We start from the raw sequence: 13,362 nt of genomic DNA on the forward strand, positions 1-13,362 counted from the left end.
GCCCTCTCTTAGCCCTTTGGAAGCCAATTATGGCTAATCTCAAAGTTTTTTTCCCCAGTGGTATTTGCTTTTGTAGAACAGTTATCAAGTAACTGTTGTTTTACTAAGCTGCTCTTTTTCTGATTCTTTGACTACAGAGTAGGCTTTTATTGGCTGGAGGTTGCCAAGAAAACTCAAAAGAAGTCATTATAATGTCTTTCATTGGTTATAAGGTCTCTAGCTAGATTGCCTCTTACTTGTCACCTATATGAGTCTTTTTATGTTGGGTTTGAATATAATATCCACCATTATTAAAATTATATTAAGGAGAACATATAAGGAATATTATACCAACTGTCTTCACAGTAGTGGTAAGAACCCTGTCATTTATTGTTTTGTGTGGGTGTAGCATGTCTGTTTAAAAATCATTCTCTACCTCTAGTTTAGTTCTGGTTCTGAGTTACAGCTTTTGTGTTTACTGTTTGAATTACAAAAATCTTGTTGTATATAGTGTTCATGCTATTGTAAGAGTCTGCATTGTTACAGTATTTCTTTTTACTTTATAAAGAATAATGAAGGTTGATTTCCACCCACGCCCCCCCCCACCCCATCCATTTGTTCTAGTGCTGCTGGTTGAAAAGCCTTTTCTTTTCCTTACTGAATTTTGTTGACAAACTGAATTTGTATGTCTATTTCTAGATTCTCTCTGATCCTTTAGTTGTGACTTACTCCAGACTATTCTGAGGTGGGTTTTTTTGTTGTTGCTCTTTTTTTCTCTCTTTCTCTCCTTGAGCTTGTTTTGCATATATGATACCACTTGAGCCACATCCCAACCCTTTTTGATTTTGTTCATTTTCAGATAAGTTCTTATTTTTGCCAGGGACCAGCCTCTTAACCATTAACCTTCTAACTCTGCTCTTGCACAGCTAGAATTACAGGTTCCGGCCAGCAGGCCCAGCTTGGTTGTTTTTGAGATGGGATCTTGCTAACTTTTTGCCCTGTCTGGCCCGAAACAAGGCTATTTTTTCCTTTTTGTTGGTTGTGGGGCTTGTCCCTCAGCTCTTTAGCTCAAGGCTAGTGCTCTACCACTTGAGCCACAGCGCCACTTCCGGTTTTCTGGTGGTTTATTGGAGATAAGAGTCTCATGGACTTTCAGGCCTAGGCTGGCTTTGAACCATGATCCTCAGATTTCAGCCTCCTGAGTAGCTAGTATTACAGACATGAGCCACCAGTGCCAGGCTGAAGATAGTCTTATCTCTGCCTTCACATAACTGAGAATCAGGCATTCTCAGCCCAGATTATACTGCTGTGATTACAACAGCTCTGTTTTAGTATACACTGGATACTATTCCATGATCACTTAAGTTTCTGTTTTGATTACTTTCGACTTCTAAGTAAATACCCTGTAAGAATCTATAAAACATACTGGGATTTATATTGGGACTGTGTAGAAAGGGTTGTTGTGATGAGAAGTGGTGTTTTAACATATTTATCCTTCCAGTTAATGAATTTATTACATTTCTTCAGTCATTTATGTCATGTTTTCCTAAACTGTGTTTCAACTTTTTCCTCATATGCACATTTTGCTAAACTTTATGTCAATTTTGTATTTAGTGTAATATAAATATTTTTAAATGGTTACATTTGATAGTGAACAAAATAACATTTGTTGTTTATAGAATATAGTTTAGCTCTGCTTTTAAATTCAATTGACAGTATTTTGATTTGATTTAACTCTTAGCATCCTGATATTCCTTTACATCCATCTTTTAAATTTTATTCCTTTAATCTGCCTTCTTTTGATTGTACCTTTTCAAATTGATTATATTTTATAACTGTACTTCCACAATTTCTTTGCTGTTTTTGCTCTGAGGTTTCTATCTTCTGAGGAAGGATTTCTTTCTTCCTCATCTTTAAAAAAATTTTTAAACTGTATAAGTCTAGGACAAGCAGAAAAGGTCAAAAGCTGTATACATATGATCAATGTTAAGTGGAAAAAAAAGGAGGAAGAACGTACAAGAGAAACAAAAAAATCACATAGTACATTTTGAGTACGTAAAAAAAATCACATAGTACATTTTGAATACGTTACGTATTCAAAATGTACTATGTGATTTTTTTTGTTTCTCTTGTATGTTCTTCCCCCACAGTATAGCCCCTATTTTCATTGTATTTGATGTAGGTGCCTGAATCTTGTATATACATTTTTCTGATTTAGGGAGGGGAAGGGAAATAACAATGTGATGTATAAGACACTATGTTGAAAACAAACTTTACAACTGGGCGGGGGAGGAGTTGGGGACAGGGGGAGGAGTTGGGGACTTGGGGAGGGAAAGAGTGGTAGGGGAAAAAGGAGATAACAATGCTTGATAGGAAATATACTCATTATCTTACTCATGTAACTAACCCCTCTGTACAGTATTTTTACAATAAAAACATATTTAAAAATTTAAACTTACCAGGATTTTGTTGTTGTTGTCACTATTGGTGGTCCTTGTTCTGGGGCCTAAACTTCAGGTCTGGGAGCTCTCCCTGAGCTTTTTTGCTCAAGGCTAGCACTCTATCAACTGAGCCACAGCTTCACTTAAGCTTTTTAGTGATTTATTGGGGGTATGAAGACTTTCCTGCCTGGGCTGTCTTTGAACCTTGATCCTCAGATCTTAGCTTCCTGTGTAGCTAGGATTACAGATGTGAGCCACCTGTACCTGACTTTGATCAGTTTTTTTTTTAATTCATTTTTTTCTTTGTGGCTTGTTTTAAAGTGGTTTTGCTTTAAGTTTTAACATGTATGTATATTTGAAATTATTTCTGAGCCTTCATGACATTTAGCTCTAATGAATTGCTTTTATGTTTGTTTTTATATTTTGTTGTTTATATTTTTCTAGTTAAAATTATTTCAGAAGGCCAGTGACATTTTATCTACTTCTCACTTTTCTTTCCTTCTAACATATAAATATTCTTTTTTCTGCTATTTTTATTCATTCAGAATTTATTTTGCCACCTATTTCTGGAGTTAATAGCGTTCATCAGTTCAAAAATATTTTTAGCCAGAATCCTTTTGAAAGTATTGTTTCCCTTTTGCCTTTCTGGGATTTCAGTTCACTGTATTTTTCATTTTCTTATTGATTTTTCTGTGTTTATTGTTCAATCTTATAGGTTTTTTTCCTTTTTATGTTTTACATTGTGAATGATTTCTTCATATATTTATTACATTTTATTTTTCTAGCTCAGTTCTCTTTTGAACTTTTAATTTTATTCCATTTACTCTTTGTAGTTCACATAGGCTAACTTTCAGATATGCTGTCTGTGTTTCATGTTCTTATTTCATTTCATATCTATATATTTTAAACATATCATTTTTATAGTTGATATTCCATTATCTGGTAGTTGAATCTGGCTGTTTGTTGAACTGTCTATAATTCAGATTGGTGTAACTATAAGGCTTTTATTTAAAAATAGCCAGTTGATCATAGGCCAGAGTTGTACTTTGAGTCCAGACATGGGAGTGGTCCACCTATGTTGCTGACAGTATGTTGGTCAAGACATCTGAGCCTGGGGAAGGGTCTAGCAACTTTGAGGGAGTTATCTCTCTCCTGTCCCAATATCTGCACATTTAAAGGAAAAATAATTCTTTGAAAGATTTACCAGTACTTAACAGTACTCTATTGCATTTAAATTCAAGGAGCTATCTTAATTTTTCTCAGTTGTCTATCTGTATATTATCAAAATTTGAAATGATCAAAACAATTTGTTATATATTCAGAATATGTCTTTCTCTTCTATATAGAGGTACATTTGGAAATACTTTATGTATAGAAATGACATCTTTTTTGTTTTTACATGGTATTTATATTCTTTGAAATAAGACCAAGAAACTTAGAAACTTTGTTTTATAATGATTCTACCTTATTATTCTAAATTTATACTTATTTGTAGTTAATAAACTTTTTTTATTTTAGGCTAAAACTCTCATAGAAAGATTTTTTAATCAGCAAGTAGAAGCTATTGGCAGACGTTCAGAACCATTGCCTGAAATATACTATATTGAAGGTACTCTCCAAATGGTTTGGATCAATCGCTGCTTTCCGGGATATGGAATGAATGTCCTGAAGCATCCAAAATGTCCTGAGTGCTGTGGTATGTAATGAATTGTGCTCTCATGTTTTGTATGGATGAAAATTCGCACATTTCCACTGTGCCTAAGTGAATACATACATTATTTAGTTTACTTGAAGTTGTGTGTTTTAAAAGACTGTAGGCTAAGTATGTACAAAAATAAAACTGGTCAGGGGCTAGTGGCTCAGGCATGTAATCCTGGTTACTCAGGAGGCAGAGATCTGAGGATCGTGGTTTGAAGCTGCCCAAGCAGGAAAGTTCACAGCAGAAAGCTGTAAGTAGAGTTGTGACTTAGTTGGTAGAGCAAGCAGTAGCCTTGAGTAGAAAATGCTAAGGGATAGCTTCAGGCCCTGAGTTCAAACACAACCATACAAAAGAGAATTATAAAAAAAAAATAAAAGCTGACTTCATTTTGTTCTTAGTATTAACTTTATGGCAAAGGTGGTTGTTAGGCAATTGTTAGGGAATAAACACAGCTATAGATAGAAGGCACTTGATTTATTTACCCTAAGTCAAGACAAATAAAATACCTTTAGAAACTGTTATTGGTAAGTTTGGCTCTCTCTATGATTTTTTTTTTTTTTGGTTGGTTGTAGAGCTTGAACTCTGGGCTTGGGCCCTGTCCTTCAGCTCTTCAGCTCAAGGCAAGCACTCTACCACTAGCCACAGTACCACTTCAGGTTTTCTGGTGGTTTATTGGAGATAAGAGTCTCACAGACTTTCCTGCCTGAGCTGGCTTTGAACTGCAATCCTCAGATCTCAGCCTCCTGAGTAGCTAGGATGACAGGCGTGAGCCACCAGCACCCGGCCTTTTGTTTTGTTTTGAAGTAAGAACTTGAATTATTTTGTTGCAGGTTTTTTGTTTGTTTGTTTTGGGTTTTTTCCCCTGCTGACTTGGGCATAGCACTGCAGGATCTGAACCACTCTGTCATACATTTATCTTCCAGCTTTGTTAGAGAGGCATTACTTCCATAGAGGTTGTTAAAGAAATGAAGGAGAAAGGAAAATGCTAGACTCAATCTTCAACAGGCTAGGACTGCTTCTTGAGGCACAGCGAGGGGCATAACCTTCCTATGAGAATGAAGGTTCAAAGCCAGCCCTGACAGGAAAGTCCGTGAGACTCTTATTTCCAATAAACCTCTAGAAAAACGGAAGTGGCGCTGTGGCTCAAATGGTAGAGCTCTGGCCTTGAGCTGAAGAGCTGAGGGATAGCTCTCAAGCCCAGAGTTCAAGCCCCATGACTGACAAAAAAAAAATATATTTTCAGCATAATTGACACTAAATACCATTTTCACTCAGCCTTCTCTGATTAATTTTCCTTTGTTCTATTAAACTAGATTAAAAGCCTATAAATTAATTGAATACTAAGTATTCTTTATATTCTAATTTGGTTAGGTTTTGCTTTGTAATTTTTCTTGTTTTTGTTATATGAAATTTGGGAAAATACACTGAAAAGGTTTCCTTAGGAAATAGAGTATAAATTTAACAAATAAAACACTTATAGACACCAATTTTGTAATGCTTTTGATGATGGAAGACTATCACATATCACTCTAGAATACTGATAAAGATGAAGAAATCCTAGAAATAGAAATAAAATACAGTCTATATGCATTTATATTTGTATTCAATAAAGACAAACTAAAAATTTTTAAGTATAACTTTTTCAAGTGAAATAGTAGTTTTGGACCGGTGAGGATTACAAATAGTATCACATTTAATTAACATACGTATTTATCCTGAGATGGTATTAGTAATATATCCTATACTTTTGTTGTATAATAAATGTGAATTGTTAAGTAGATAAATTTGTTTTAAAATATTTTTAGACTCTAAAAATTTATCTTGTTCATATGTTCAACCTTGAGGAGCCCTTGATGTAATTTTAAGTCAAAAGATCAGAAACAACAACAAAAAAGTTTTCATGGTATTCTTTTACTTCATGTACTTAAGCTTACAGAGTTCTTTTATCACTGAGAAAGAAAACTTATTTCTTCAGATCCACAAAGCTCTGTATTCTTAATTTTAAGAATTATGTTTCTTAGAAATTTAGATTAAGTAAAAAGTTATGGTCAAAGAATAGGTTTTCTCTGAATTGGTAATAGAATATATTCAAAAAATATTCTTTCAAAAGATATAAATTAACTCACAGTCCACCAAAATGAATACCAGGAAACTGGACTAGAGTGGTATGAGGAAGATCAAAAGATTGGTGGGAGAATATAGTCATAATATTCAGTGGATACCCTATGAAACTAAGAAAATTAAGGGAAAGGATTAGGTTGAGAGCTATGGGGGAGAATGATCAAGATACATTGCATTTATAAAATGATTTGTTGAATGGTAACTTCTTTGTATAACTACTTAAAGATAATAAAAATAGAATTAAAAATATTCTTGGTTTACACAAAGCAGACCTTCTAATGGGAACAACATACCTTACTGAAATTTAATGAAATACCATAAATATTTTAAAGAATTAGCAATAAAATATAGACTTCCTGGGTCAAAATCTTACATTTTAAAAAAAGGTTTTAGCTGTGATAGAGTAGCTTAAAGCAAGTATTCACCAAAGGAGTCAGTGAACATATGAAAACTTTTGTATGGGAACTTGATTGGTGAGAAACAGAGAAGCCACATTTTGAGAGGTCAAATTGGGAGTCTTTATTAGAAAGCTGGTGACTGTAGGTGGACTCTAGTCTCAAAGGCCTGCAGCCCCACATACAACTTGTACAAGGCTTTTTTTTTTTTTTTTGGTTGGTTTTGGGGCCTGAACTTGGGCCTGGGCGCTGTCCCTCAGCTCTTCAGCTCAAGGCTAGAGCTCTATCACTTGAGCTATGGCACCATACTTCCAGATTTTTCTGCTTATGTGGTGCTGAGGATTCATACTCAGGGCCTCATGCATGCAAGGCAAGCACTCTACCACTGAGCTACCTTCCCAGCCTCAGTAAGCACTCTACCACTGAGTTACCTTCCCAGCCTCTGTACAAAGCTTTTAAAGACAAAAAACACAGAACTCATACAAAGCTTTTAAAGACAAAAACCACCTGTTTGGGGTAGAGACCCAATTCCAACAGAAGCAGACCATATAGAGGAAATTCAGGTACAAGTAAAACTTTCTTGAGGCTAAACAGCATAATATCTGTATATTCTCTGAAGCAGAGCTCTCCTAACTCTCCTAGAATAAACATCTGAAATTCAAAGCATAGCTTGTTTCATCTTTAAGCTTTTTAGAGCTGGGTAGAATGCCCCTCTATACAGCAAGGCACCAGGATGGCCAGGTGTGTTACTGAGACCCAGTCTCCTTAATTCAAAACTACTTGTTCTTTGGAAGACAGGTATCAGGTCTTAAGGATTCCAAGAACATTGCTCCTGGATAGAAGGAACCTGTGGAAGTAAATAAATGATAGTAGCCATTGTATGCAGGCCATGGGACATCATATTGATGTGCTAAAATCAACAGTTGTCAACTTAGAATACTATACCTAGTGGTAATAGCTGACAAGAGTGATGGCAAAATATAAACACCTCTAAACATAACATAAGTTGTCATAGGCATACACTAAAAGGAATAGTACAGGGAATTCTTTGGGTAGTTAGAAATGACAGAAGTATTTGTGAAGCAAGAGTGAAAGAGATGAAAGGCAATTATGCCCCACTATACAGATTGACTAAGAAAGCGAGAAAATCTTAGCCAGATATTATTCTGACAGGCAAATTATATCCAAATATATAAAGAACACAAAAATTCAATAGCAGAATAATAATTCAAAATTAATACAGATGCCACATTTTGAACACTTTAATTTTAGAGGACCATGTGATCCTGTTAGATCTGTTTCATAGTAATTCTGGCCATATCTGCCATATCTCCAAGGAACAATGCTTTTTTGATATTATGTACATGTTATTATTATTAAACATATCACTAAACATAGTATTAAACATGTCATTTTAACTAATTGAATTTTAATGTATAAATTGAATGGTTTTGAATCAACCATCGCTGTTACCTATTTAAAACCTTTTTCTTATTCTTTACAAATTCTTTGTCAGTTAAACAGTAACTCTCCATTTTCGATGTCCTTGGCTCCTAATAATTATTCAGATTCCTTTCTATCAATTTTTCTATTCTAGGTTACTCATATAAATGAAACCATACAATATTTATCCTGTGTGTTTAGCTCATGTATATTCAACAAGTTCTGTTGGTTCTACTGAGGCACATTTAGTTGTGTCCATGTTTTGGCTATTGTGAATGGTGTTGCTATGAAACCTGGTGTTAAGATATCTTTCTGAGCCCTTTTCACATCCTTGCACTTATACTTAAGAGTGGAGTTAATGGGATCATGTGATAATTCTGTATGTAACCAAGCTGTTTACTATAGAAACTGTGTTTTATCTTAGTGCCACTAAGGCACAGCAGTTCTGATTTCTCTGTATACTCATCAACATGGTTAGTATTTGTTCTTAATATCTATGAATATAAAATAAGTGATACCTCATTGTGGCTTAGCTTTTATTTTCATAATGACTAATGTATAACATCTTTGTTATATATGTTTATTAGCCATTTGTGTATCTTCTTTAGAGACATTTCAAGTCTTTTGCCCAGTTTTAATATGATAATTTTTGAGTTTTAGAAGTTCTGTATACATTCTAAATTTGAAAACCCAATCAAATATCATTTTCTCCCCTTAGGTGGGGTTTTCATTAGTTCTTTTGGCAGTCCTAAAGCAGAGTTTCATGATTGCTAAGAAGGCTTTCCACCTCTTAAGCTATACCTCTAACCCCATTTTTGCTTTTAGTAATTTTCCACGTAAGGTCTCAGATGTTTTTGCAAAGGCCAGCCATGACCACAGTCTTCCTACTTAGGATTTCTGCATAGATAAGATGGCACATCATCCCCCAGCTTTTTAAAGTTTAGATTTGGTTTCTCTTAACTTCTTGTGTGGGTTGTCTTCAAAACATAGTCATCCTGATCTGTGAGCCTCTGACACAGTCCGGCCTGTGGATTTGGGGGATATGAGTTTTTTTATTTTCTTGGGTTTTACTCTTTTTTTTTTAATTGCTGCTGGTCCTTGGGTACTATGCCCAAACTTTTGTGCTCAAGGTTAGTGGTCTGTCACTTGAGACAGGGCTCCCTTCCTGATTTTTGTTCATTAATTGGTGATAAGAGTCTCCATGTCTGGGTTGGCTTTGAACCGTGATCCTCAGATCTTAGCCTCCTGAATATTACAGGCATGACCCACCAGTGCCCAGCGTGGTTTTATTCTTTTCGTACTATTCTAAGATTCACAAAATTGTAAATTTGATTGAGTTCCAAGTTATTCTTTTCTTGTATTGCCTATGTTGTTGGTGTCTTATCCAAAAGTCTTTGCAAAATCCAGTGTCACAAAACTCTATCTAAATGTTTTCTAATTTGTAAAAGCATTAGCTGTTATCTTAGATCTATTAATTATTTTGAGATAATTTCTGTATATGATGCAATCTAAGGATCTACCTTAGTTTATTTGCATGTAAACATCCAGTTTTCTGAGCAAAATTTGTTAAAAATGTTAGCATTTACCCATGTTGAAAATCAGTAACAGTATTTGTAAGGGTTTGTTTCTGGGCCTTCTGTTCTGTTCTAGTGGTCTCTGTGTCTGTATGCTACTACCATACTATGTTAGTTCCTGTGGTATTTTTTATAAGATCATATTAAAGCTGTAGATTGCCTTGGGTAGCATCGTTATTTTTTAAATATCTCTTCTGGTTGGGCACCAGAGGCTCATGCTTATAATCCAAGCTATTCAGGAGGCTGAGTTCTGAGGATTGCAGTTTAAAATCAGTCTGGGCAGGAAAATCCATCAATTATCTCTGAATAACCATCAAAAAGCTAGATGTAGTGCTATGACCCAAGTGCTATAGCACTAGCCTTGGGCAGCAAAGCCCTTATGTCAAACCCCTGTACTGCCCCCCACAAAACAAACAAATTATTTTAGCCCATGGATATGACTCAGCTTTTCCCTTATTTATGTATTTTATTTTCTGTCAGCAGGATGGTAAGTGTATTCAGTTTTTTTTTAATTTTTCCTTTTTTTGGATGGTATTATGAATGGAATTTTTTCTTAATTTTACATTTGATATTTACTACTAATATATACAAATGCAAGTATTTTACACATTAATTTTATATGCCACAACATTGCTGAGCTTACTAGATCTAAGAAGTTAAAAAATATATGTGTATTTTGCAGCTGGATGAAAAGGGTTCATTAGCTACTTAGGAGGATTGAGGTTTGAGGCCAGCTTGGGAAGTAAACTTGGTTAGACTCTAGCTCCAAAATAGCAACCAAAAGTCAGTGCTGGAAGTGTGGCTCAAGTGGTAGACTATCAGACAAACAAGGAAGAGGCCTGAGTTCAATCACCAGTACTACCAACAAGCAAGCGGAAAGAATTTTGAAGATTTTTTACATGAAACTCATGCCATCTGTTCACAGATAGTTGTACTTTTTTGTTATTGTTGGATAATATTTTTTTTAGCCAGGTTGCTCTGGCAAGAATTTCTAATAATCACAATTGCATATTAGTGGCAAAGTATTTCCTATGTCTTGTTCCTGATCTAAGGAGAAAAGGTTTCATTCTTTTATGGCTCAGTATGGTGTTACCTCTGAGCTTTTCATTTAAGGCCCTAACTGTGGGAGTAGTTATTTTTCTATTCAGTTCTTAGACATTTTTATCAAAAAAGGGTTTTAACATTGGAAAGATAGTTTGTCTGCATCATTTTTTTCTAACTATTTTGGCTTTTGTTATATTCTGTTAATGTGATAAATACATTTTTTTGGTATGTCAAACTATCCTGCCAATGAAACTATGTTGTATGCAATTTAATATGTTGGTGAATTTGATTTGCTAATATTTCATTGAAGAATTTTATATCAGTACAAATAATGGTTATTGGTTTATAGTTGTCTTATAAAGGTATATTTTCCTGACTTCATTGTCACGAATTTGGCCTCATTTTGAATTTGAGAATGTTCTCCTTTCTTCTGACTTGAATGAGTTTTTAAGATGTTTATTACTTCTATGGAAGTGTGGTGGAATTTGCTAGTGAAACCATTTGGCTGGTATTTGATACCAGGTCAGTTCAAATTTTTATTTCATCATGAGCTATTTTTGGATTTTGTGTTTTAGAAATTTCATTTGGGCCCCTTCCCTTCCCTTCCCTTCCCTTCCCTTCCCTCTCCCTTCCCCTTTCCCCTCCCTTCCCTTCCCTTCCCTTCCCTCTCCCTTCCCCTTTCCCCTCCCTTCCCCTTTCCCTTCCCTTCCCTTTTCCCTATCCCCTCCCTCCCTATCCCCTCCCTCCCTATCCCCTTTTTCCTTCCTTCCTTCCTTCCTTCCTTCCTTCCTTCCTTCCTTCCTTCCTTCCTTCCTTCCTTCCCTCCCTCCCTCTCTCCCTCCCTTCTGCCCTGTCTCAGGGCCTGGGTGTTGTCCCTGAATTTTTTTATTTTTAATTTTGCTTAAGCCTACAGCTCTACCACTTCAGCCACAACTCTACTTCCAGTTTTTTAAGTAGTTTATTGGAGATAAGAGTCTCTTGGACTTTCTTGCCCAGATTGGTTGAACTACAGTCTTCAGATCTCAGCCTCCTGAGTTGCTAGTATTACTGGTCGTGAGCCACCAGCACCCAGCTTGGGTTATAAAACTTTTTAAATATTATTACTCCTTCATCTTTTTGTGCAAAATCAATAGTATAATATATTCTTTTTATTCCTCCATCTTTTTGAACAAAATCAAATAGTAATGTCATCACTTACAGGTAAATTGTGAATTCAGTCATTAGAATCTTCCCTCATTTTTTAAGTCATTTTTTCTTAGGCTAACTAATATCTGGTCAGTTTGGGGGAATTTGGGCTTTATTTTGTTTTGTTATTCGAGGACCTTTTGTTTTTCTTTGTCCATGTTTAGTTTTATTGATTTTTCTTTACGGTCTTATAGACTTGTCAGTGCTATAAGGAAATAAAAGACATGCACAACAGAAGTGAATTAAATGTTTGCAAATTATTATTTATATAAAAATGAGTTGCTTACAAAATAACTATGAATTAATGATAAGCAGTGTCATAGGATCCAGGTTAATATTTTTTAATGAGTTAAAGATAAATGGAAAATCAGTTCTATTGTAGAGAAAAATACAGTATAATTTTGATAAGCCTTAGAAAGGAAGGTGAGAACTGTATAAGGTCCTAGTAGTAAATTTAAAGGAATTGGTACAACTAAGGATTACCACCTTCAGTGCTTGGAAGGACTAAATATATTTGAGATGACAATTATCATTAATTTGTCTCTAAATTCAATGAAATCGAGTTATATTAGACTTGTTCATATATATTTGCATGCTAATTCACAAAGTAATTCAAAGGAGAGAGAGTAGTCAAATCAATTTTAAAAATAATATGGTAAGGGATAGTAGGAGAAAAACAAAGGAGGGGAGGAACAATGTTCAACAAAAAAATCTACTCATCCTACTCATGTAACTGTAACCCCTCTGTACAGCATCTTTACAATAAAGTAAAATTTAAAAATAAATAAAAATTAAAATAAGATACAAAAGTTCTAGTTATCAAAAAAATAATGTTGGAAGAATACCTCTATGTGATTAAAGTAGTTATTATAAAGTTATAATGGTCAAGGCAGTTACATTTTAGTGAAATGATAGACATACAAGGTGAATGTAGCAGAATTACACACATGTAGTCACTTGAATTGCTTGAAAAGTATTATGGTGTTTAATGCACAAAGAGGAATTTGTTCATTAAATAGCACTCAGTATAGTATTATCATCAGTATAGTATTATCACTATGGTAAAAATGATCATCAACTTTTATTTAACATCATGTAGAAAAATGAACTCAAAATTGGTTATAAATTGTACAATCCAAAAATAAAGGTGAAAATTTTACTGATCTTAAGAGTAGAAAAGGTTTACCTATAACACAAATTTGTGAATTACCAAACAAATACCAAATACAATAGATGAACTTCTCCAACATATTCTTTGAAACAAAAAAAGCAAATAACAATGGAAGAAAATAATCAATGTACATGTACCACAAAGATACTCTGTGCATAGTATATTGAGAACTTACCAGACAATAATTATATGATAAATAGTTCATTTAAAAATAGGAAAGATAAGCCGGGTGCTGGTGGCTCACGCCTGTAATCCTAGCTACTCAGGAGGCTGAGATCTGAGGATCGCGGTTCAAAGCCAGCCCGGGCAG

At 34.6% G+C, this 13,362-nt stretch overlaps 1 protein-coding gene across 1 annotated transcript in view; it reads left to right on the forward strand.

The window, feature by feature from the left end:
* Positions 1-13,362, forward strand: part of Zpbp (zona pellucida binding protein) — a 96,764-nt gene that overhangs the window by 69,789 nt on the left and 13,613 nt on the right. Inside the window, 1 exon segment of the mRNA XM_013024382.1 lies at positions 3,939-4,116. Coding sequence (XP_012879836.1) covers positions 3,939-4,116 — 178 coding nt within the window.

The sequence above is a fragment of the Dipodomys ordii genome, unplaced genomic scaffold (assembly GCF_000151885.1).
Source record: "Dipodomys ordii isolate 6190 unplaced genomic scaffold, Dord_2.0 Scaffold76, whole genome shotgun sequence".
NCBI classification, from domain to species: Eukaryota; Metazoa; Chordata; class Mammalia; order Rodentia; family Heteromyidae; genus Dipodomys; species Dipodomys ordii.